The following is a 26,627-nucleotide window of genomic DNA, read 5'->3' on the forward strand; positions in this document are numbered from 1 at the left end:
TCACAAATTAAGGCCTGAAGCAGCTGTTGGTCAGGTTACCTCATCTAGCACAGGAACACAGAAGCAAGTTCTAGGAGACAGATAATGTTTTGAATTTTTAAGAAAGGGGAACATCCAATCTTTAGTTTGAAACACCCAGAGCTGCCCAATGAATAAATCACTGTCATTTTTACATTTGAATTCACTTTAACTCAGAGGGATGAGATGATGGTGTAACTCTCTGTACTAGCTTGAAGAAATTTGAGATAGTATACAGACAGCAGCTGAGTATTTTTAAATTAGTATCGCTGTATCAACAAGTGCTTCATGAAAGTGTAGCGTTCATCAGGACTTTACACAGTGCTGCACTTGGCTATCAGCTCAAGGACCACAGAAAGTTAGAGATCACTGATTAAACCACACTAGGTAAAATATTGCCCTGGGAAGTATGAAGAATGGAAAATTACTGAGCATAGAGACAGTACAATAGTGTTCTGGGCTTTGAAAAAGATTCAGAGAGAAGGGAAATCTATGATGAATACGCAAAATGTTTCAACAATGACGAGAAAAACATTTTAACTGTGGAAGAGGGAGCACACAGCACTCATTTATGTAAAAGCATGAAAAAAGGTATGATGCTGGCATAACATAGGAAAAGCTGAGGTTTTCCTTCTTACTACTACAGCTATGTAAGAGAAAAAAATTAAGAGAATCCTTCATTAAAAGGTGATTTGAGTAAGCTTAAAATGGTCGTTACAGGGAATTTGAGAGAATGACATCTTAAGAGAATGCAATAGTGCAATAAATGACAACAAGTGAAAAAAGGATTTTTTATTTCTCAGTGTTTCTCCACTGTCAATACTGTCCTTTTGCTGCAACATGTTGCAAAAAACTCTCTGCCTTTTCCATTTTAAACAGCTACAATATTTACAGGCTGTTTCCAGTAACACACGCAGACACATACACACTCACAGACACGCAGGTACATATATCCCTGTCCCTGGCAAGGTATCCGTTTGCTGGTAGAGGCAATATAATATTTTCATTGTCCATTAAAACCCCAAAAGCCATCCTCCTGTTTATGCTCTACTCCCCTCTCCCTCCCATTTCCTAGCCAGCAGCTTATTGTCAAGCTTTTGGGGGTGTCTGTGTAACAAGTTAACATACCCAGCTATTTGATCACCATCTTTCAGATTTGTGGACTAGGTGTATTGGGATTATCTATTCAAACTGTACATACCAGAAGTCATAAAAATTGCTCATACTCAGATGTCTGTGACGGAGTGATGTATGTATACTCCTGAAATCTTTTGGAGCAGCCATCTTAATCACCTTTTTGGAAATATGCATATCATGCTGGGGTGAAACAAGCCACATGCTTTACTTCCCACCAAGGTGTTATGTACCCACTTTTTTACTAAGGCACCAGTAATTACCGGTATAATTTCTGAAAGAGTCCAGCGCCACTGAATGTACTGCATTAGATTATCAAATAGCAAGCCAGACAAGAAAAGAATAGATGCCTATATAATAGGTATAAAATTCCTTAATAAAATTAAGTACATAAAACCTGTGGTGGTATAACCCCGAATTCAATATAAGTTGAATAATATTTGAATAATATTGTTAATGGTAAGAAATGCAATCTATCCTGCTCCATTTTGTGAACGGCGAGTTCTGTAATTGAGAAAGATCTTTAAAGCAGTGTCTTTGTATCTACGCTCCTAGGTCATATGGTGTTGTGTGCATTATCAGAGAAATGATCTGAAGTTGAATCTAATTGTAAGGCATCTCTTCTCCCCTCTCACCCTCACACCCTAGTTCAGACCAAGCTTTATGGCCACTTGCCAAACAGCCAAGGGCATGGAACTGTGCCATGAGTCTTCATCTTTCACCTCACCAGTCATCTAGGCTTCTTATAAGAGTTCTTCAGTTCCCAAAGGGGTTGTGAACATGGGGGTAAGGAATGCCTGGTGATGAACTACACAACCGACCAGAAAATCAAGAACACCACTCAGAAATACGCCATATGGCCCAGGCAAACCTACATGGAATTACCTCAAAAAATAATCATCATCATCTCTCCCCCCAGCTTTGAAATCATTTCACAAATGCTGAATCATGAGAGAGATCCCCAGAACTCGTCACAAGTATCATACAGTGCAAGTGGCACAGAAGTCTAGGTGTCATCAGTGGCATCACATACATTTCAGGGTTTTGTTTGTCTGTTTTAATCAGAACACTTTAAAAGATTTCACAAGGCTGTGAAATGGGAAGATGTTTTAAAAAATTAAGTAGCAGCCATTTTTACCAATGAACATAATCTAGTTAGTGGGGTTTTCAAGCATTTTTCTGTAGTTGAATATCTGTTTTAGGGAGCAGCAAGTCCTTACATATGTACACATAGATACCACCTTTGAAGAAATCTGAGAGAAACAAAATCCATTGGGATCTACCTGGAAGCTAAAACAACTGGACTTCACTGGAATGTTCTTATGGCAAGAGAATATCACATAATGCAAGGGGACAGAGTTAAAGCACTCATCTATAATGGGTTTTCATGAAACCTTAAGAAGGATTAAAAAAATCTGCTCTATGCTGAGCTGAATCTCAACTGACAGGACTAACTGGAAAATACCCCATCTTTTCCACACTCACAACAGGAGAAAGATACTATGCATCAAGACAAAGGCCAAAGAAAAGAAAACAAAAGATGAAATTATCTCCATCTGGAACAGAAGTTTCCACAGACAGATCTATCCTGTGGGGATTTAGAAGAAAACAAACACAGTTTCTATTGTGCATATGACAAAACAAAGACAAACTTTGCACAAACCAACATAAAATCATATGTGAATCTTAAGAGTTCTGAATACAGGAAGACTTTGAAAAAAGTTACTTTTCCAAAGCCTTATGGAAGAGTGAAATTTCAAGCAGGTGGCTTCTGTTGAGCAGATCTGGAATAGATCTGAGCGCTATGTGAATGGCTTTACAACACGTGTTTGCTGAATACCTGAAAGAAGGTATTAACCTGTTAACTGGTCACATTAAAATCCATCTCCTGAAGGCAACACACCAAAAGCCTGAAGATTAAAAAAATTGAAAGATTCATCAATTCTCTTTGCCCCTTAAAAAAAGCCTTTCTTCCTCCCCATCTGCTGTTTGCTGATCTAATTCTAGGCAGTTACAAATTCTCTAGAATTTTCATGTTAACAAGCCATTAATTCCTATCATGTCTACTACCAGCAATGGACATTGTCATTATCTTGCCCTGAAGAGAGTAGAAGAGATTGTTCAGAGCCAGCATTAACATCCTGAAAGTTGCTTCAGTCAAGTTTTTTTTAAAAAAACCAAAACCCTACATCTTTTGTTTTTCAGTCATTTGTTTATCTCAAGGCTTCAGTAGAAGAAAAAAAACTCATGCAACTAATAACTAATGGGGGCCTATTTTAAAACAAATTCCTCTTTCTAAAATGAAGCAATATTCTTAGTGATATGGGAAACCGTGTAATTATCTGAAGGGAAGGACACAGAATAAAACTTAACTAGAACACCTTCAGTTCAAAAGTTAACAAATTTTCTGTGTTCCTGACAGCAGTATTACCAGACTGCTGAAGAAGGTTCATCTACTGTACTACATTTTCAGATATGCAGGAGATGAATTCAACTACACTATAATATGCACATATGATAAGCTACATGGAACAGCAAAATTATTTCAATGGTGGCAGATCGAGAACTGTGCATTTATACCAAGACTAAATGGGACTGCATATGCATAAACCAAATAGTAATATGCAACTAAGATGCACAGTACTTCAAGTACAAGTTTGCATAGTGTGTGATGTAAGCAAGGTCCCAGTATAACTTACTGGGAATGGTATCAAGAACTGACTAGCTACCAGGCACACAGACTTACCCTTTCATGGCTAGATGGCATACAGTGACTTGAGTCAGAATACCAATATTTCTTAGGTAGCTGTTTCTTCCTTCGTTTCTTCTCACCCCATATAATTTCTCTTACATTAGGTACATAATGGACAAAGTTTCTCTGATGTCAGAGAAATAATTACAATAACCTCTCTGGTATATCAGAAGTCTCTTCTGGTTACCTTACATATAAAGAAGCAGAGGTGACTGGGAAGAAGATGGCTGCTCCCAAAAGCTATGACTGTGTGCAGTTTCCCCACAGAGTCCTACATAATTACAGGTCAGAAACAGGAAACAATCACAACAGGTACATTTTTTTCTTACGGATTAAGAGAAGTGAGTCATAGGAACTGCAAGTAAAGAACAAACCAGTTTCCCTCTCACACTCCCATGATAGTTCTGAGTTACTTGTTTCCCTGAATACACACTTTTAAAAAAATACAATAAAACCTAGGATATGCAACACATGAATAATTCAACTTCACAGTTATAAATACTCAAATTACACTTACATAGAATATATAATCACAGAAAATAAAATTCAAGTCATAGAAAAGAATGAAGACTAAAGGGAAAGAAAAGGCAAGGTGGCAAAAGTGATACAAGTTTAGGGCTGTGCCTTCTATAAAAGCTCTTTAAAAGCTGAAGTCAAGTTTTTGTTGGGTTTTTCTGTTTTGTTTTTTGGGGGTTTTGTTGTTGCTGGTTTTTCTTTTTAAATTGGATGGAATCAAAAAAACCTTCAAGCATCCATGAAGTAATCATGGACCTGCACCTCCCCCTACAAAACTCAGTCTCTGCCAGAGAAGAGCCAATGAAACAACATAGCCAGCTCTGGGTGTAAAGAAGCAAAGTAGCCATGGCTAGCGAAGGGAGGACAGATGAAAAGTAGTATATTGGGGTCCACTTTAAAGCTAGATGTGTTGTACAGATTTGAGGTACCACTGCCACCACAATAGTCTGATGTAGTACAGGGATACTCAGGTGCTTTTTATATATTTGTTATTTTACCATTTATTGTGAAGAGGATGCAGCAAATGCACTTGTACGAAATACAGAACATAGAACCAAACCCATGGCACAGCCCTTACCATCAACATGTATATGGAGAGGGAGGGGATTAATCCCAAAGGCAATTTAAATAATGGTATTTTATATACTTATATTTATATATATAAATAAATGTTCTCAGCAATCTCAGGGTTGTTTTTAGTGCATTGCTGTAAAAAAATTAGTGCAGTTCTCATTAATGTTTAGCTCATAAGGAATAAGAATCTATACATCTGTTCAGTCTCTTCTTGCCACACCTGAAACCCTTACACTGTTTCACCAAACTGAAGGTTTGTAGTCAATTTCTTTAAAATAAGGTGGATGAATTCCACTCACTCTGTGACAAGACATGGCAATTTTTGGCAAAACAATTAGAAAAATATGAGGTGCTCTGATCTTAGAACTGAAAAGTTTGTTGATTTAAAGCATTACGCAATGCATAAACAAAATTTATAAACAAAAAAGATATGTCTCAACAAATCTATCCTTCATGCAAATGTTTCTTCAGCAGCTAACAACTTTAAGAAATTTCTTACACTTGTTTATTTGGGGAAAGGGACTTAGACAAATGTGTTTCAAGTCCTTTCCTACAACTGGACCGAAGTTTCATGTCCTGGGAGCTGCTTCTTCTGGACCCTTCTTCTCTCTTCAGAACCGTTGGAGAAGGGCAAGTTTCAGTCTCAAAGAGATTTACACTTCAGCCCCAAGTTCAAGGACTCCAGTTTCAACAACAGCAACATATTTATCTTCAATTTGAACCAGCAGGATGGTTTTATCTATATGGGACCGACTACTTGGATCTCTGCTGCAAGGCACCCAGCGGTGAATCACCTGGGGGGAAAAAAAAGTAGTATAATAAAACATAAGTTCTGTAGGGAAAGCTGCCATATCAAAGTTGTGGCTGATAATTCAAGACCCTTACAGGGCAAAAGAAGCAATAATATAAAGCGCTATACTGACTTAGTTGGTTGTTTTTCAGTGACAGCGTACTCACAGATAAGCTACTGATTTGAAGTCTTGCTGGAGATCTGCAGCTTACCTGAGAACAGCCAGCCTTTGATTTCCATTTCAGCAGGAACAAACAACTTGACCCAAATCAGAACCGAATAGTTCATGCAAAGTCAGTAACAACTGAAAAAAGTGTACACATATGGATTTGGGATATTTTGATGCTCTAGCTGTAATAGTCTTAAAATACCTCAGTGTTGTGCAGCACATAATAGCACAGAACTGTAGTTTTATCAGGAGGTAGGTGTAAATTACTGTCTCCTCTAAGTCAAATCCTTTGCCCTCGTTTTGTTCCCTACTCACTGTGAATTCAAGGTTGATCTTCTAAATTAAATTATTCAAAGATAATTTAAAATGAAAAAATATTACAAAAGAGGAAGGGTTTCAGAAACAGTGCCATAAACTACTGTCCCATACTCCCTTGGATCTATAGAATTCAGGTACTTTGATCTGCTGCTTCCAAGGATCCTGACTGATATTGACCATCAGAAGGCCATACAGGCCCTTGTATGATCTTGTATGTCCCTGCTCAGCTGCCTCCATAAAAACACACCCTTAATTTCTGGGTGTCCCAAAGGAACCACAAGGATGTTCCAGTAACACAGTTTTAAGTATTGTCAACTCCACAGAAATAGAGTTATCTCAAATTTGCCAGTTGTGGGAAAAGAACCCTAAATTCAAGACAAGGTAAGGTAAAAAGCAAATAAAATTAATTTTCACAAAATCCAGGATAGTACAGTTTTCAAGAGTTCTAAAGATACAGGTAGGGGAAAAAAAAAGGACAGAAAACAGGTAACCTACGTCTTCCAAGATCAAATCCAAGAGATTCCCCTTAATCCTCACTATCCCCAGCTGCCAGTTTCTCTAACAGCAGGTGAAGGAGATTCAGCTTTGTCCACTGCATGAGTTCTACACTGTATCCAAAGGGACAGCATTTCAGCCAGGGAAGCATGGCATCTTTAGTTCCCCTTCATTTGATGCAACAGCACAGTATTTAAGCTGTCTATTCAAGTCTGACTTCAGAGTCTGTCCAAATAAACTTTTTATGATGCTGTATGGAATAAGGCCAGAAATAATCTATCCCCAGACATATAAAAGATTTCCCAATAAAGTCCAAGTACTACATCCTTGTAGTCCAACTTAAAACTGGTGCCTTTGAGACAGCCAAGGGCTCAGTTTTACCATCTCTTCTATCATGATTGGTATTTATTTGATACCCATAAGTGACAGATAACATGCAAAATGATGTCACTAAATAGTCAAGAGGTAATAATCTCTTGCAGGGGGAAAAGGGTTCTTTCACGTGCCAGTGTCAGGTATCATAAAAAGATAATGCAGAGTATCCCTTAATCTCAAAAGTCCTGGAAAAAGTAGCTACTATACAAAGAAGAGTGCTAAATTTCATTTCCTTGAAGAAAGCCTATAATGTCTTCATGTATTATATATACTGTACTGTATACTCAGCAAAATAAAAAGCAAAAGTTAGGAAAAAATGCTTTATGTAGTAGGAAAGTTTTAAACAACTTAGTGCTGAACTTCATACTGAGAACACTGACATAAGGCTTTGGCTGGTAAACTGCTTGATGAGCAGCATCTCAGCAGGTAAGAATCATTTCTGCCTGTTTGCAGAAAGGACTGCAGCTGCAGGATCAGAAAGGGAAGACTGTCCTAAGAGCTAATGGCTTTACTGATACTAGTATGTTTAACCAAGCTGAAGCATGCAGTGGAAACTATGTCATCAAGTTAAATCCTCTCCTCATAATCACACATAGGATAATCTGGTGCTTCCCTCCTTTCTTCTTAGGTTAAAAGATGCTCTTCTAAAAAAGCCTGCCAGTATGCTGCACCAAAAATAGATGAGAAGCATTCAGAACAGTAGCTTACTCTGACCTTCAAATCCTCTTGTTTTAATCCTTCTGTAATATAAATCACTGTACATGTCAGCATGCTGCAATTTGCAAAACACACTCATGAACTCCTGAAAAAAACTGCCTAATGATACCAGGCAACAGGTCATGTTTCAATACAACCCTTTACATTCACCATCTTTACAACTTTCTTGATCTGCAACAGCTAGCAACAAATTCCAAAAGTATAACGTCCAAACCCAACGTAACTATGAATGTTACAACATTCTACTCCCAGGTATTGCCTATGAGTAACCCTACTATCTTAAGAGTGGACCGTCAACTGTGATACAATTATTCATGGAAGGAATTTATTTCCAGGGCCCTTCCTTCATACACATGTAACATCAAGGAAGATTTGGCATACACTGTGTTATCAGCATATTGCCATTTCTTACCTCAAGTTTGCACATATATCCACAGTGATGTGGATGTGAACTGTCAGACAGCAAAATCCAGCCCCTGAATACAATTGAGGTAAGCAGTCGATCAAAGCAAATTCTTATAAACTGTCAGAACTGACATATTCCAAATGAAGAAACAGTTGTATTGATAAACCAGTGCAGATGCAATGTCAGTGACTCTTCCCTTTTAGTATTTATCACTGAAAGAATACTCACTGGAACATATTTATAGACATACGAGTCTAAAAAAATGTATGCCTCAGTAAAAAACAAAAAGCCTCAAAGATAGAGCTGTTTTCTTTTCCTCCTAAAGAGAGCCTAAATTGGGAGATAAGTTTTCTAACACAGTGAATTTTTATAAAATGCAGATATAACACACCTAAGGAAAAGGGAGACGGAGTTTCAAGTCATAGGCTTTTGCAAGTTTTAGTTACAGCAGATTTCCTTCTTAAAGGAAACACCTATCACATACCTATTATATAATAGAGACATCTAAAGACAATCTTACTTGGCTCTATTTTCATCAGAATAATTTAAAAACAAATGCTGTTAACCATTCAATTAAGGACTCATTGGCAAATTGACCTTCTATGCTTGCTCAAGAATTGACAGTTTAAGGAAAGGAAAATGAAGGTTGGATGAATGAGTGCAATGCTTGAGAGCTCATGACAAGAACTGGAACAAGGCAAGGAAGGAGAGGTGGTTGACAACATCGGAGTCATCATCCTGCATGTTTTGGATACAGTTGCGGAAATATCCCTCTACTTCAAATTAAGATTCTAGACCTGCTTTTGTAGGAACAGCAACTTGGAAGACAGCTGCTGATCCAACTTACTACTACTATGGGTATCTTTGGCCTTAACATCTAGGCAGACTGCCATAGAATCAAGACACTCCCTTTTTTAAAGATAGCTTGTCAACTTCTAAGCAAAACTTACATGGCCTTCCATGCCTTCCTGAGGACTCCAGTCTTTCCAGCTGTTTCTTCCAGCTTTTAGCCGTATCACCTCATCTGGCCACTGCAGCTCTTTCCTTTTTGACACGTTGATCCCTTCCAGTACTTGACTGGGATCCATTAACTATAAGTAGGAATTGAGTTTTGACTGTTAGTTCAGCCAAAATTTAAAAGAAACAGATAAACTGTAATCTTTTGCATACTTCCAGAGAACTGAGTTTAACAAACAGAAATCAATTTCTGACCAATTTCAATGTTGGAAACTCAAACTCCAGGCTAGGAAAAAGCCTGAACAGCACAGAACTTGGAAATTAGTCTGTGGTTCCAGACACAGCTGACGAGGTACCAGTTCACTGCTGTCTGAAGCAGCAGCTCTGGTTCCCTTTCCCACCCCTTCTTTCAGTTACACTAGCTCATGGCAGGGTCTGAGGAGCTGGCACAACACAAGCGTTGGCAGCACATGGTCCAGTAGCAGGGAAGAGTTAAGTGATGATGAGCTGCTAAAACTGGCTCATCACTTCTTACAGAATATTTTAAGAAACAAGGTCAAACATGGTCTTGGAGAATTTACTGTTAGGTTGAAGAACTATTTATCTGCTAGCATGGTTAGTTGAGACCCACTGCATGTTTTGAAGTAAACTGGCCTTTCCACAGGGGCAGCAGGAGAAAACTCCTGCAAACTGCTTTGGGACAGAGAGAACTGCATTATGTCCACTATCCAAGGGCACATGTCAACTTTGCCTGTATCCTCCTCATAGAGGAATTAAGCAGTTTCATAAAAGGGCCCTTGCCTGCAAACTAAAGCTACTAAGTACAGACCTGCAAATTAGTTTAACTTTGCCCACTATGATGCAGTTTACAAAGTATTACTCTAAAATGAGGTGATTTCAGCAACAAAATCATGTTTGTTATGATCTATCCTATTAAACACACTTCTTGATGTTTCCCACTAATATACTACCAAAAACATATATGTGGGGCTAATAAAAGCTAGAAGAGCAAGAATACAAATTTCTGCATTTTCACAAAATCAGTAAGGCTGCCATGATTAACTTAGTCAATGGTGTACTGCTTGCTGCTCAGTAAACCCAGACTTGTGGCAATATCCAAAGAATACATATGAAAATGAATAAATATATATGAAAGTGAAAATGAGTATTTTTACACTTACTTTTGTGGAAAATCTACTTGATTTAAAAGAAAAAAGCTAGTTGCTTTCTGCCCTGCAAATGGAGCTGTTTAGCTTTACATGTTGTAATGAATAAAGGCAAACTAAGTATGAAGAACTGAGTTCAGCTGACGTTCTCAAAACTGCACTACAGCAAAACATGTAAGTAATGTAAACTGGGATGTCTAAGCATGTAGGAAGGCTGGCTGTCCAGAAAACCTTTTCTTCACATTAGTTCTCCAAAGGTAACTGCACAATAGTTGTACACTGAGACGTTCCAGACTGTGTGTATTCAAAAGTAGTGATTTCAACAACATACAAGGTAACACTAACAAAAGCATGTGGAAGCATAGGTTAACTTGTTCTTCTGGACTATTCACCTGGATTCTGTAAATAACGTCATCCTTTTTGGCTTGCATTTGATTTGCAGGGCTTGCATTACCACCTGACTGAGTTTCAGTTGCATTACTCCCTCCTTCTGTCCCTAGAAAGCCCACAAGGGCATGCTGTTTACAGGCTGGGATGCTTTGGCTGGAGCTGCTAGAAGAAGGCAGTCCATGCTGTGCGCTGACCCCAGTCTGGCCAGTAGGTTCCATTTGGTTCACCATAGATAGGCGGGACTGGATGGATGATGGGAGGTTACGAAGGGATATCTGACTGGTGGAAGAGCGCCGACAAGGCACAAAGCCTGCTGTGGATGTGCGAAGAGATGAATGACGACTGCCGTAGCAATAAGATGAATGGCTAGCTACTGAGGCACGGGCAGGGGAATGTCTGACAAGGCTTGACTGCACAGAGTGAGAGCTGTGACTGGTGCCTAAAAGTAAAAGATACAGAATCAGGAGAGTTTGATAAAGCCTCCCACCCACATTAGATAGCCAACACACATATGTTTTAGCATTTAGATACAAAACTGATGGGTCTAACAACATCTGAAACAGCTGTATTGCAGAAGACCTCTGTTGCATTTCATATAGCAGAGCATTTGAATACATCCCATTCATCTTATCTCAGAGTTTTATATTCTGTTCAATTCACAATCCCTGCAAGACAAGTAAGCTTGAAAATGCTTCAGCCTTGCTCTTCCCACATTAACAATTTGTTTCTTAATATTAAGATTTAAGTTTCCCATACTTAAGGCATTAAGGCAGGTAGAGATGTCCATGTTTCAAAAAACTAAATATTCTTTCTTAATATGCTTGACTGGATGTTCAAAGATTAGTCAGAAAGTTTGTTAGAGCAAAAGCTGTTTTTAAACAAGTTCAGAAAAACTTAATACCCTTAAAGTGAAAAACAGGAATTGCAGTTTATAAGCATTTGTCATTGCTTTTCCTATACTAAGTACTTGTAAATACCTCTCCACAGCTGATAGATCTAATTACATCATGAAAAAAAAGTTCATTCAACTACACAGACTTTTATATTCTTTGTGAGTAAAGGCAGTGTTTGGAAAGCTTCTCAGCTTTACTATTTATCACCTCCCTAACTACAGATCACTATGGACTCCTGGATAGGATTCAGCTAAAATACTATGGAAATAGAGAATCCATTCCGCTGTATAAATAAGAAACAAAGACATTCACAAAAAATGACAAGTTTAGCATTTGCAGACTATACAACAGAAGTGAAAAGATCCAATCCGTAGAGACGTGTTATCAAAAGTTATTTAATCTATTTTGCCAGCACAACTATACTCCTATTGCTCAAATTTCTGTTTGGGAACTTTGCATTACATAAAATGGTACTGTAGCTTGAGATGAATCCAGCAGGTGTTAACACCACAAAATCAAGTCACTTTTGTTTGCTTTTTAACTTAGACCTGATCCAAAGAACTGGAAGGCCAGTTCTGTCTATAGGATTGTACTTGTATAAAATTGTTGCTTTGTTTTATTTTAATTTTACCCAGAGTGGAGGGATGAGTTGGTGGATGAGCTGCAGGAAGAGTTGTGGGATGAGCTGCAACAGGAGGGTGCTGTACTGCTCCAGGTCCCTGCCCTGTAGTTGCACTCCCTCCTCCTTGCGACATGCTGCTCTGCGACTCATTGATAGTTGCATTGTTACTTGTGCACGAAGCTCCACCTCCAGCATCCGAATCTTCAATATTTCCACCACTATTGCAGCCAGCTCCACAGCCTTTCCTTAGTCTGAAAACATAATGCAATTGACACTTTAAGTCAGGCCTTCTAATCATGAGGATTTTAAGAAATGCCTTATAATGACAAGTGAAAGGCTTTACTCAGCACAATCCACAGCATTCCCTAAAAATCTGATAAAACTTGACTTTATTTTCTCAGAACATGCTTTGCAAATATAAATACTGCTTTCTAAGAGATTGCAATTTTCTTCATGACAGCTATTCAGGTAACAGTTATTTATGATAAGCCAAATGCTCATATAAAATAGCTTTTGAAAAATCAAGCCACCTCTACAGTACAATAAAGTGATAAAATTCTAAATATAAAATGCTGGTAGAACATCCTGGTTATTTTGTAACAGTTTAGTACAGTTTATGCTCCTTCACACACCAGTCATGTATTCTGATACCACAAAATCTTTGTCTATTCAGATGAGCAGGAAAAGAATCTTTGCTGGGTTTTTTGTTTGTTTACTTTTGTTGTTGGGTGTTATTTTTTAATGTATTGGATTTCTTGTTACCTTCAGTAATGTACACAGTTGTTTGAAGCACATATCGCAGTTATTTGAATCACAAATCCTCATGTGAATTTTGAGCATTCAGACAATAGGTTATTGAACATTTTCCAGTGTATATAACCATACAGGCTACCACAAACCACATCGTCTGAAGTTTATTAATGCAAACAGACACAAAAAACACAGCACATTCCTCCTCCCTTCAATTTCTACATTTTATTATTTTTCTTTGTCACACTCAAATACACTGAGCATTCCTTTCCAATTTTATTTGCCCCTGGGATCCAGAATCCCAAATCATACACATCTTGGATCCAAATACTTTTCTGTGCCATACTTTCACCTGTTATTCTATCCATGTGTCAGACAAGCAGATGGTGACAGAAGAATAACACCACAGACTGTAGTAAGTGTGACATATTCTGGAGTGAAACAGCATGTTCTGTTTTGATGTGCTGTAGATGTCTAAGTGTAAGTATGACCATCAGAACAGCTACAGGACTTTCAACTACAGCACCAGTTCCTGGAACTGATAAGAACTGGGACACACATTTCTGAATGCCACACACAGCTGCCACTGTTGCTCTTGGAGCCACAGTCGTAAGGGGCCAGAAGTGCAGTAAAAGTTCTCAAGGCTATAAAACACAGCACAGCAAGAGTTTGTACTGGGTTACCAAAGGGTCATGTGGACGGAGGATTATATTATCACTCCAGTTACTTGTTCTGGGTCTGACATACAGGGTATTTATAAGCACTCATGAAGTTCTGAACAACAACTAAAGCTTGTGTTGCTATGCATGAGCATACCCTAACAACATTAATATTGGCACTTGCATGCTAAATATTTGCAAGACAGGACCCCCACCAAATAGTCCTGATTCTGTAAAGATGGTATTATAGACTGCAAAAGTTACAGTACTGAAAAAATAATACAGAAATTGCATTGTCTCATTCTTAGACCTGACATTAGAACTGGAGTTGCAGTTCTTGCACCTAGACTTTGTCCTGTTTTTTCTGAGGACTCATTTACATAGTTACTTATATGCCTTGAAGATTAATCCTGTACCAAAGCAGTTGCCATATGCTACAGATGTGCCTGAAATGAAAGTCAAGGCTTATTTATTTTTATGTGACTGAATATTAAAAATTATGCTGTGTTGGGCATGTACGAGACTAGTTAATGGAATATGAGAGTATGAACACACACTAATGAGAACTCATTTCCTCAGCTCACCTGTGCCACGTAGACACTATGAAGTTTCTGATGTTTCCTAAGCTGATAGCTCCCCCGAGAATCTCCTTAAGCTGTTCATGACTATCTGAATAGGAAGTAGTCAAAGGTGAGACGTAGATTGGGTATCCAATTGGCTGGTCACAAGAGGAGTTGATCATGTTCCTCAGAGCTTGTTTTGCATTTTGGATGCTTCCTCTTTCTGGATTACGATTACGCAGGAACACAAGCTCCTGCTGTTGTCCTGCCCACAGGCCACGCACACACTCCTTATTCACCTGCAAAAGCCAAGTAGAAAGGCTGTGTCAAACAGTGAGAGCGTGTGATGACTGCTTTGCTGTACTAAGGCCTTCACAAGCGTATGTAATACTGCACTGCAGAACTGCAAGCATTCATATTCACTTCTTTAAAAGGCTGAACTTACGGACACAGGCTGCAACAGTAAGAATAAAGCAAATCTAAGAATGGGATGAGATAAAATATTTTAAGTCAGGAACTGATTTTCTGATTAAATACTTCCACTATGTGAGAAGCAGCAGCCCTAGCAATGACAGATCAGTAACAACAGGATTTGAGTTGAGCCAGGAGTTCGGTATGGTTATAAAAATATACCACAACGTACTGTCACATTGTGGACCGAGCACAAAGCTTACCTTAATGACCCTAAAACTGAGATACCGCTTATTTAGCATAATGATTTTATATTCATTGGTGCCATCATCCATCACATGACGCAGAGCAAGGAGGGAGGGAGAATTGGAAAGAACTGCACTCCGCCAAGCAGGGTCCCCTTCATGTGCTATAACTAGATTTTCTTCATGGGTTGTTATGGCTTCATAAAGGACAGAAGGATCATCATATTCATCTGGAGAAGTGAAGTGATCCTGTTTCCAAGAACACATGTTAAGTAACATATGATCAACATTTTAGATGTAACTACAGACAAAAAAAACCCCCAAACATTTCACACCTCTGACTCTTGAAAGGCTCAGTACTTTACGTGAAGTTCGACATCAAAATATCAGATACCTATTAAAGAACACTGTTAAAGATGATCTCTCTTCCAACAGATTAGTTCTGTTTGCTTGTGTTTGCTTCTAACTTAAAACCAAAATGATTGGAAGGACCTGCCTATTACTGATTCAAGTAAACTTCTAGTTGAATTTTATACTAGATTTATATTTATTTATATTGTCTACAGAAGCATTTTAGTTTTAGCTTCTTAGCTTATTCACAAGTCTCCAACTGTAAAACACACTTAAGGTAAACCACTGATTATTCACGAGGCTGTATTATATGAAAATAGCAATAGGAAGAAAACCAATAAGGTTTATCTGTATTTCCTATTAAAAAGTTCACATGAATACTTGATGACAGACTATTTCAGAATCAGATACTATCACACAACATAATTCACCACCAGTCAAATAGAAACACAAAATTTGCAAATTCAAGTCAGTATTAGGTCACATTATTTTCTGGTTAAAAAAGGATAGTGGTTAACAGCTAAATTTCCAACACCGGCTGAAGACTTGATATGCTATTGCACTGCAAGTGAATAAAATTACCCTTTAAAAATTAATACAATAATGTTCAGAAAAAAAACGTTTTTCATTATTAGAGATATTTATATTTATCCTCACTTTTCATTCTCTGACTTAATTCAAGCCCGTTCTGTACAGTAACCCAAATATACTGAGAGCACTTCAGAATTGCTGAAGTGGTACTTCTGCTGGTTTCAACAATGATTTTGTAATTATTCTACTTTGCTAGATGTACTCCTAACATATGCATTCTGCTAAACTAAGGGACTTAGTGATACATGAAGGAGTTAATTCAATCACTGCTAGCTTTGGGGGACTTCTAGACTCTGAAGCAATCTCATCTAGAGTACCAACACTTGCCCCCCCCCCCCAAATGTTTATCACTCAGTACATGCTTTCTTGTACTTGCTGAGCTTAGATGAGACACACGCACTGGAAAGAATTTGAGATTGTTCGTCTTCACCCTCACTTCATTATAAAGACCAACCCCAACTTCATCTTAGTGAAAGGCAACCTTCTCATTCTCACCTGAAACCTTACTGACAGGATCAATGAGTAACACCAAAGTGTTATTACAACACTTCAAAGAAAAAAGAACAAGAAAACCAACTCCCATTGGAGGAGAGGGCTGTGCAGCTTTGAATGGCATGGTAACCTTGTAAGCCAATCACATGTTTGTGGGGAGGGGAAGGAGGAAGGAAGATATCAGAGAGGCTGTTCATAAGGGAATTATCTCTAGCTGGATATGAAACAGGGCTTGACATATTCTCTGATCTACACTTGATGTAATTTTCAAGCTCTACGCATAAACTGCATTCCCTTTTCCTCTATTATCACCTTCCACATGAGCTATAACAAAACATAGTACAACATATGATATTCCCCCATTTTTAGTTGTCCACCTCTACCACATGCCCTTTTAATCTCTTCCTCTTTTTTCTCTCTCCCAGATGCTTATTTTTAAAAGAACGGGACACATCTTCCTGTGTAATCTCTCACCTGATGTAGCTTAAGTGACATCCGTATTCCAGGAACCACTACTTTCCTCAGCAATTCCATGTCAGCGAAGATCCATTCATCTCTAATTGAAGATATACGGAAGTCACCCTTAAATAGGGCATGCAGGCCATACAAGAAGGATTCCAGGTTACTGTTGAGGGGAAAAAAAATAATGAAGAAACAGCCCAAATATTAACAGAAATACAAACTTATTCACAATTATCATTACTGACGAGCAGAAAATACTGAGCTGTACAGAAAGGCACGCGAGTCTTCTCTATAAAGGTTATTTACAGGATAGGACAGGGAGAAGAGAACATATGAGTAAGGATGTGTGTGTAAGCAAAGCCTGGACACTAGATGTCTATGTGCACTGAACAGGCAATGAGTAAACCATACATGCCACAGATTTTTCGTATTGACTAAAGTAAACAGGAACACTGTGAGGAATGCCTGACTTTATTCTGAAGATTTTTAAAGAGAAAACTTTCCAGGGAATATAACACCACAATGGACCAGTTGAAGAAGGCTACGTAGCTTCCATTGTGCACACTTTAGTACAGAATAAAAATCTTGACAACTTCGTGTTTAAAGGCATTGTTTCCTTTTACTAAACTAAATTAAGAGTGAAAAATCAAATATGCTCTGATCACTCTTGGGAGTGCATATCTGCAAGACCTTCAGGGGGCAATTGGCTGGTACTTAGAATATTTAGTCAACAATTTCCCTGAAAGTGAAGTAGAACAGGTTTTACAGTCAGCACCCAGCTGACCAATAGCTTCCACATTCGATTATGCTTCTATTTATTTTCTTTTTAAACCATCATCTCTTGATTTCCTGAAACATACAACTATATTTTACATTGGTCTTCCCAAGTAAGTCGGGGCTGTCAGTCTGCAAGAAAGAGGATACTATATGATGACAGAGTTGAGCTGAAGGAGATTTGTACAAAATACAACTGCTTGCCACAGAGCCAGCTAAACTGTGAAACTTATAATGGTCTGATCTAACTTCCATCAAGACATGTGTGTTATTCACTTTAAGAAGTTGTCTTCTCCCCCCTATTTCCATATAGGGCACATACTTGGAGCAGGAAATGGAGCTTACATTTAGAACTCAACCAGTTCTTGTTTTTTTCATCAGTTGTAACTGGTCCTTACCCACACCAGAATTTCACCTTGCATTAGTTCAATAAAACAAAATGCTCAAATTCAAGTTCTCCCTCACTTTCTGTTCTTTGATTACGTTTCACTGGCTGTTATAACAAAGACAAGTTACATAGCATATCTGTCCAGTTTAAGGAAAGATTACATTATCTGTTTTTTTTATGAAGAGGTACTCATCTAAGACCTAACCTAGGAACCCAGAGGGATTTTGAGGATGGAAAGCTTACAACAGTATTTTATTACCTAGACATATGATGTGAAGCTGTTCCCAATGCTCTCCGCCCCAGAACACAGAGTCCATAACACAATGTCACCAGGGGTGAGTCTTTACTTGAATCCAGCGGCTTGTAGTAACAAAAGAAAAAAATAATAGTCAGGTGAACAGAGTAAAGAAATCACCACAGAAAAACTGTTCTGCAAGAAGTAAGACGACCCAAACACATAAAGGTACACAAACTCAAGCATGCACATGTACCCACCACAACAGTACTCTTGCTCAGATTTTCAACAGGTTTCGTTTTTGGGGTTTTTTTTGTTTGTTTGTTTTTTGTTTTTTGTTTTTTTTTTGTTTTGTTTTTTTTTAAGTTCTGCAAGTATGTAGAATACTTGTAAAGGCTATACTATATTTGAAATAAGACAAACTAAGCTGAATAAATGCACGCAACATTCCTCAGATACTGTGTATCTTGTATGCAAACTGTTGATTAACGAAATAATGGGTTAAGACAAAAATATTTTTAGTGAATAAGGTGGATTCTCACTTACCGGTTAGGAGTATATAACTATGAGTTAACCGAAAACTTCCCTGCACTACAGCTTTATTCAGGGGAAACTTCTCCTCAGCTCAAAGCCAGTAGTAGCTGTAGAGGGTATATAATGCCCTAGATAATAGTATCATTCATTTAAGTGATTAAACCTGACTTTCAATACTTACACAAAATATTTCACAAGATAGTGACTTGGAGGGAAACAATTTTCTTCAGCTGTTTGTCATGTGACTGCAGAACACTTTAATTCTTATACCCATTAAAAGGGGCTTCTAGTTAAACTTTTACCACCAAAGTAAAATTGAACTCTGAAGTCTTAGATTCTTCATTAAACACATAAATTCATATTCCTGTCTTTCTAATCTCAATCAATTTCTGCTTATTCTCAAAGGCAACACTACTTTGACTGGACAACTACAGTTTTTTGTAAACAGTAAGAAGTCAAGGCATTCCTCTGCAAGCATACTAATGTTTCTGTTTAAAAGGTGGAAGGATTTGGAGAGGAAAAGGGTTGAATATGGGATGATCATTTCCACAAGCCAACAATTCCAGTGGTCCAAAGGAACAGTATAGCATGACCACTAAGAAAGTAGTAGTCAGTCTTGTAAGCTACCAACAGGCATTTGGGTTTTGGGGGTTTTTGTTTTGCTTTGGGATTTTTTTGTTTAGGTTAGGGTTGATTTGTAACCACTGACATCTGAGCACAAAACATCAATTCTACAAGCATACCCTTTTGTATGTAGATAAATGCCTGACTAAGATTCAGCTGATGGATTTGAGCTGGTCAGTGAAAACTCATTAATGAACAGGTTAAATCATACACTACTTACAGAATTTATTTAAATTCACATCTCAAGAGCAGAAGATCAAAATCAGTAAACTATAAATTAATATTTCAATTATAAATCTTAATTTAAAAAAAAACATCAGTATTAAACCAGCCTGTAAAGTCAAACGAACAGGGGAAAAAATGAGATCCTAGAATAGTGAATGGCTTTCCTCACATGTTCATACTTACCTTTTCTCTTCGAGAGCAGCAATATTCTATCCAGTTCAAATAGATCATACAGAAACTCTCTCTTGAGATCCCTGCTAGACGGTGGTCATAATCCTCATCAATATTGGGGTTAAATGTTGGGTCTACATCAACATAATTGCGGTCTGTGCACAACCGCAGTCCTTCCTGCATTGTCTCATTAGCTAACCATTCCTCTAGCTTGGGGGATGTTGTGACATAATAGATGATTCCCTGAAACAGTCATAATTAAAAATACGAGTCAGTATTGCAATAAAAAATAAAAAGAAGTCAGCAATATCAATTGTTTCAACTCATTTGCATTATTTTCCTGGTAACAAACAAACTGATACACAGTAGCATTTATTTAGCTCAAATGCAACAAATTTGCACAGAAAACATAATACAGGTTTGTATACAGGCATATTTTTCAAAGACTGTCAAGATTTCTGAAGCTTGCACTGAAGGAATAAGGAAAGGAAAAAAAGATGGGACAGGACTCCCACTGTAATTTTGCAGAAAGACAGTTACATAGGACTTTTAATCTAGTTAATATGGTGGCTTAGATATTGAATTTCTAAAGAATTCAAACGCTAAATAAAAAACAAGACAGTTTAGCACCCTTGCATTTGCGGGGAGAGGTGGGGGGGAAACACAACAACTTGTGTGCAAGTGAATAAGTATCTTGGAAATATTTCAACCTGAAAATTTTCAGCTCTGAAAGAGGGTAGCTTATGAAAGACCTCAATTAGTAAACTGATTATCTGAAAGGATCTGAGGCCTGGAGTCCTCTTACAACTGCAGGGTAGGGCTTTTTTTTTTTTTTTTTTAAGACAAAGATGGGTTTGGACTTCTTTTAAAGACCAAAGCAGCTTGGCTTTCTCCAAGAGAAATACACTATTTAACTTTTCATTTACAACACAGCTATCACATTTGGGTAACAGCTTTCAAGTTTCTACTCAAGCTTCAGCTAGAAAATGTCCTCTCTTAAGTAATCATCATTACAGCAAACTCTATCCTCCCTTGATGAAGGTGTTCATACATCCATAATTTGTATCACATTCTATGAACTTCTAATGTCTTTCATATGAGGATCAAGACATTAAGCAGTTCCTAGATGCAATCCAGCCTATCTCCCCCCAAGGGTCGTACTGATCTGAACCATACCTTCACATAGTAAGTGGTGAGAATTTTCCGGAGATCAAAGACTTGAAGCATGGAAGCTGCACTGTTGTCAGTGATGCTATAACCCTCCAGAACATATTTTGTCACAAGCACTTCCCAAGCTAGCCAACGCTGCCCAAAGGCAGCATTAAAGGAAAGCATGTGAGGAAGGTGGCCTGGTTCACAGCAACAAAACCCCTCATCTTCCTCTACACCTTCAGTGATGGCCTCTACTTCTCGTTGCTGGCAATAAGTTCCTTAGGAGAAAATACAGAAAAGAAGAAAGAGTTGAACACTTTATACAATTGCTTTAATATTGACTTGTGTTTAAAAGTGTTAGAATCCAACTCGTCTCCAATTATGTTTCTGTAACACTAAGGGAACTATCTGCCAATGAACACTAAAGATTTGGGCAGCTAAATTTATCACTCTAAAGTCACATTTTAGTTAGTTGTCTCTAAGAATCAATTATGGTAGCCATATTGCACTAAAATGGAAAGATACTTAGCATCAACTCTGCTAGAGCAAGCTAGTTTTCCCCACCAGTCACAAGGGCATAACAAGGCACTGCAGTCCATTTTCAAAGCAATTAATTTACAGGATAGAACTGAAAATAACTTAAGTTTCCAAAGCAGAAGTCCACTTTTTAGTACAGACAATTAAAGAAGTGTAACAAACTCACCTCTGAATTCAAGCCCCCTCAGCTGGAAGGTGACCAAGCCATTTCCTATCTCTATAAGGTGTACTAGTGCATTGAGGTAGTCAGAGGCTAGGATGAAGCAGTCCCCAGTACTATAGTTTCCCCACCGACCCAACAACAAGTCTCCACATAAGCTGTGCTGAAGGGAACGTGTTAAATGTTCATAGAAGATTGAATTCAGGTTGTTATCATCTGAACCTGCAGGAAGATTGGATTTGCATTATGTGAATCTGAAGAAGAACATCAAGCTTGAATGTCAATTATCACTTCACATTGAATCCTACATTTTTAACAGCAACATTGTTTTAAGGTCATTCTCTCACCCCACCCCCTCTTTTTTAAGGGACAGCTACTCCAAACAAATGCTAAGTGATATTTAGTATTTTTCACCAAGTTTTTTCCCTTCTTAGTCACTCCTCTATTTTCCAACTTATTCCTTCACTTCCACTCATGCATCTCCCATCAATCTATTCCACATAAGGCACAAAAGCAAATGAGCACAGAAGTATCTCAGTAATGATGTTATACTGGTCTCACCACCATGACATTGAGACACCCTCAAATAGCTTTTAGCTTTTTTAAATTTTTAATTACTTAAGAAAAATAAAATACTTAATACTAAAGAATAAAAAGCAAAACAGCTTAATGCATATTACAATTATAAATAAAGGAGGCACACATAAAGGTAAGGGGGAAAACAAGAAAGACTTACAGAAGAGTAAAGAATAAAGCAAGAGAGATGATGGAGAAAAAAATAACAGTAGATAATAACAGAAATGTTGGGCAGGGTTGGAGAAGATCGGAGGGCAAACTCATCATGAATCTTATAAAAAAATCTTATAAAAAACATTGCCATTTGAAAAAACACCACTACCAAAAAAAACTCCCCAACCCTAAAATAAACCCTACCAAAAAACCCCCACTCCCCCAAAACAAACAACCCCACCCCCAAACAACCCCACCCAAAGAAAAACCCAAACAAAACCAGAACACTTCCCCCCAGGAAAAAGACCCCACTAAAATCAGACTAGGAAAGCAACCTGGATTTCGATCAAGCTGCGAAGCTAGTCTTGTATTTGAATGATCCACACGCTTTGTGCTGAAAATAAAGCATACAGTAATAAATTTTGTGTTAAGTATGAAAAATCTAAGGGAAGAAACTACTAACAGAATAAAAATTGTTAAAAAATATTCCCACTGAAATAGTTTCAAAAAGTTATTTTAAAATAATTTTATATGTGAATTTGCTGCTCTTCCCACATAAAAGTATTTTCTGCCTATAATAGCACTATGATCCAATACCTAATAAAGTTTGTCCACAGTAGACAGCCATAGAAAAATCTTTAGCTTTAGAGATAAGCATATATATTTTTTTAGACAGATATCATAAAGCTTTAGATGTGACAAACTTAAACAATTAAATCAGCACAACTAACATTCTGGTAGAGTTCACTGAAAGTGCAGTTTTCAGAAAGTTATTATTTCATTGGCTGAAGTTACAACTTTAACTCTTTAACATAAGATTTGGAACATTGTATTTAAACTGTTGTAGTGTTAGAAGGGAAAACAGCAATAGAGCAGTGAAATGAAAATTTGATTCTCCATAAATACCAGAACTATCTGCTTGCCCTATATGCTGTTTATCCAACATTTCACTGGTATGATACTCCAGCAACAACAGTGGACTTAAGAGAAATAAAACACAGGGAGGTATAATCTAACATGAAGAATCTTTTACTACTGATCCCACCTTGATCAAAAAAGATTTACTTTAAAGATTTTTATATTGAGGTTAGCCTGTTTTAGCTATGAAATGAGCTATAATGAACATGGGTCAAATACAGTTATGAACTGCCCCCAAAACCTTTTTGTAATAAAAAGGTTTTGTACATAAAATTCACTTTCTGATTAAAATTGCACTTTACAATACTATAATTTTTATGTTGAAAAAAATTACCAGGATGGCATACCTCTAGGTAGAAGCTACTTAAAAGCTACAGCAAATGTTGCTAGTTGAAAAACCAGAAACTACAGTATTTCAGAAACAAGTTCACTGAAGACTTTCAGTGCTATAAACTGTTGTTTGGGGGTTTTTTTTGGGGGAGGGGGGGGAGGAATAGCAGTACTTGGAGGAAAAAAAACCAACAAAAACCCAAACCAACACATTTAGCCATAGTTACATTATTAAAAACAAATGACACAAACTTTAAAGGTCTTTTTTCACCTACTTGTAATCTCTTTCCCAGAATTTGACAGGCCTGGCATATGAAGTGATGAATATTGCACTTCCCAGAAAAGGATTCAGTGGAGTAGAGAAGAAAGCTGACACAGCTGCTTGGACAAACAACATGGCAGAATCTGTAGGATAACAGAATTAAGGAAAGCGAAGCAACAACTACTTTTTTTTCAAGCTTCTGTGATAGCACCTGAAATAGACAGCAATGCCAATTAAGAGCAAAACAAGATCTTTAAGAATTTTTATGCAGTAAAGTATCTTTACAGTATCTCCAGCAGTAAGGGGATTACTTTTGTTTTTAAAAACAGAAATAGGCGAAAATTTGGCACTAGACATGGTAGTCACTCTTTCTCAAAATTCTACACAGAGTACTAACTCAACACTCCATTCAAATCAGTCTACAGAAGCTTAAAATGCAAAACTCAAGAACTAAAATCATAGTTAGTGACTCTTCAAAAAGGGAATAACTGTCATAATAAAAGCTGTGTCATTTTCAGAATGAAGTATCTCCTGCTCTTTCTTTTATATAAGAATTCTATTCCTACTCTACCTGGTACTGTATAATTCATAGCATTGTAGCAAGGCAGGAAGTGTGCACAGTTTTTCACAAACACTCACTAAACAAACCTGTTCATTCAGTAGATTTAGCCCATAATACATAATCCATTATAATGCAACATTGAGAAGTTATAAATACACGACTTGAGAAAAAAGTCTGCATTTTCAAAGGATACGTGGCACAGCAAAGGGCTGGGCAAAAGCATGGAAGGCAGATCCCCATGTGATCTGCCAGGGAGCAATGTAGGTATATACAAATCTCAATTTATAAAAGAGTTCCCAAAGCTACAGGAAAAAAAAAAGAAGAAAAAAAGAGAGAAGAAAGATTTAGTGATTTGGCTGAGAATCAACATGCTTTGCAGTACACAAATATCTTGAGGAATTTACTGGTCACCCTAGAGTTCTTAGTGGTCTACCAGAAGCCTTGAGACTTACAAAAAGGATGTAATAATGAAGCAAGTAACATAATATGCACTTCATTGTTCTACTAACAGAAACTCAAGAGATGTTTAGAAAGTTACATATGCTTCCTGAAGCAAACAGAAGTGCTTTGGGAAAGAGAAGTCTTAGCTGTCTTATAGCACATTAATTACAGTATCAATAGGACTGATGATCTGGAAGATTACCTATCAGTTAAGACTATCTGTTTTCTGTTTTGGATGACCTGAAACACCTAGAAATAGAGAGTTAAAGTTACCTTGCTGAAGAGTATGGACATGAAGAAGAGATCTAGCAGCATGGTCTCAGTAAAACTTTTGTAATCAAAAGTAAAGAAGAGCACTGTGAAAATAACAGTGACATACTGGCACGTTGGGCTACTGAATGATGAACGCAGTAACTTCAAGCCAGCTATTGTGATCATTAAAGCACCCAACCTGTATAAGAAATTCACACAAAACAGTTATTTATCTGGTGTCCGAAAGGGATTTAAAGACCACATAAATTATTGCTGTCATGCAATGTCAATCTCTTCAAACTCAAGGTTTAGATTTGGGGTTGCTTTTTGAGTTTTTGGGGGGGGCGGAGAGGTTTGTTTGGGTTTTTTAAAGACAACTTCAGATTTTTTTTTTTTTATTTAAGGTTACTATCCAAATCTTTCTATCAGTATTCTCAAGCCAATGAATATTCAAGGATTAGCATTATTTGTAAGAGTCTCACTAAATAAAAAAAAAAAAAAAAAAGAGGCGAAAAATCCTTGTACTCTGAACAGAAACCTGGTCTTTAATTTAGGTTATGAATGTTGAGATGCAAAAATGCTAGGAGTGCTCTAGATTAATCAGCAAGAGGATGTTAATCAACACTGGATTATCATTAGTTCCTGCATGACTATACTGCTCTAGCTTGTATTGGGGCAACCACAACTTAGTGATGTTTTTTTTTTCTTAGTAACTGACAGATCAAAGGGTTATAAAAATAATGTTAAAGTAATGTAATGGCTATATTCCTCCCAAACATCTTTTAGTGACAAGATTAATGAACCCAAAGCAAGAACTTACTAGATCCTGGGATGATTAATTTTAAAAACCAAACCCCCAAAATCCAACACCCCAATCCCCAGTACATATTCCATTTTGTTTCAAGATTTATTTTCTCTACAACACTTCTGTTCTAAACCAATAGAACTTCAAACCCAAAAAAGCCACCTGGTCGCTGTTCTCGGAGGCAAAAAATGCAGGGCCTATTAATGAACTCTCATTCACTGAGACAGTCAGATACACTGCTTGAGGGATTATAACTAAGGCTCAGTTTAAGAGGCAGTGTGCAATTCCATTTGGATACAGATTATACTTAGGGGCTGGAAGGCCTAGGGAATTCCTTGAGTCCAGGAAGCTGTAGAGGGGCTGCAAGCTGGCACACCAACTCAGGGTACATTATACAAGTCTCAAACTTTCACCTGACAAAATACCAGAACATATTGTTACTATCTTGAACTTGCAGTCCAGATAATCATATTATAGACTCTGAGGATCAACAAGGAAATTCTGATATCACACTACTAGGTAATTCTGCAACCTACAATCTTTGTAATATATGCTATGAATGGAATGATTTATGTTTGTGTGGGTTCTTAGTTTAACACTGTAATACTCCATTCAGTTTAAATCAGCAAGGTGACTTGGTTCTATAAGAGCTTTCAAATAACAAACTTCATTCCTTGCCTTAGTTTTAAGGCAATAGCATTAACTGTCTTCCCATT

The 26,627-nt window shown here is 37.5% G+C and overlaps 1 protein-coding gene across 4 annotated transcripts in view; it reads right to left on the reverse strand.

The window, feature by feature from the left end:
* Positions 1 to 795: 795 nt before the first annotated feature.
* PCNX (pecanex homolog (Drosophila)) overlaps positions 796 to 26,627 on the reverse strand; it is a 92,471-nt gene continuing 66,639 nt past the window's right edge. For all 4 annotated transcript variants that reach the window (XM_010574136.1, XM_010574135.1, XM_010574133.1 and 1 more), the window contains 15 exons: positions 25,128 to 25,305; positions 24,607 to 24,715; positions 23,865 to 23,994; positions 22,677 to 22,735; positions 21,619 to 21,834; positions 20,940 to 21,193; positions 19,776 to 20,006; positions 18,234 to 18,334; positions 16,825 to 16,975; positions 14,935 to 15,165; positions 14,285 to 14,559; positions 12,301 to 12,542; positions 10,779 to 11,215; positions 9,214 to 9,354; positions 796 to 5,787 (listed from right to left, as the gene is read on the reverse strand). In XM_010574136.1, coding sequence (XP_010572438.1) covers positions 5,647 to 5,787; positions 9,214 to 9,354; positions 10,779 to 11,215; positions 12,301 to 12,542; positions 14,285 to 14,559; positions 14,935 to 15,165; positions 16,825 to 16,975; positions 18,234 to 18,334; positions 19,776 to 20,006; positions 20,940 to 21,193; positions 21,619 to 21,834; positions 22,677 to 22,735; positions 23,865 to 23,994; positions 24,607 to 24,715; positions 25,128 to 25,305 — 2,896 coding nt within the window. In that variant the 3' untranslated portion in view covers positions 796 to 5,646. The remainder of the gene's footprint in view (positions 5,788 to 9,213; positions 9,355 to 10,778; positions 11,216 to 12,300; positions 12,543 to 14,284; positions 14,560 to 14,934; positions 15,166 to 16,824; positions 16,976 to 18,233; positions 18,335 to 19,775; positions 20,007 to 20,939; positions 21,194 to 21,618; positions 21,835 to 22,676; positions 22,736 to 23,864; positions 23,995 to 24,606; positions 24,716 to 25,127; positions 25,306 to 26,627) is intronic.

The sequence above is a fragment of the Haliaeetus leucocephalus genome, unplaced genomic scaffold (assembly GCF_000737465.1).
Source record: "Haliaeetus leucocephalus isolate CR32 unplaced genomic scaffold, Haliaeetus_leucocephalus-4.0 Scaffold417, whole genome shotgun sequence".
Lineage (NCBI taxonomy): Eukaryota > Metazoa > Chordata > Aves > Accipitriformes > Accipitridae > Haliaeetus > Haliaeetus leucocephalus.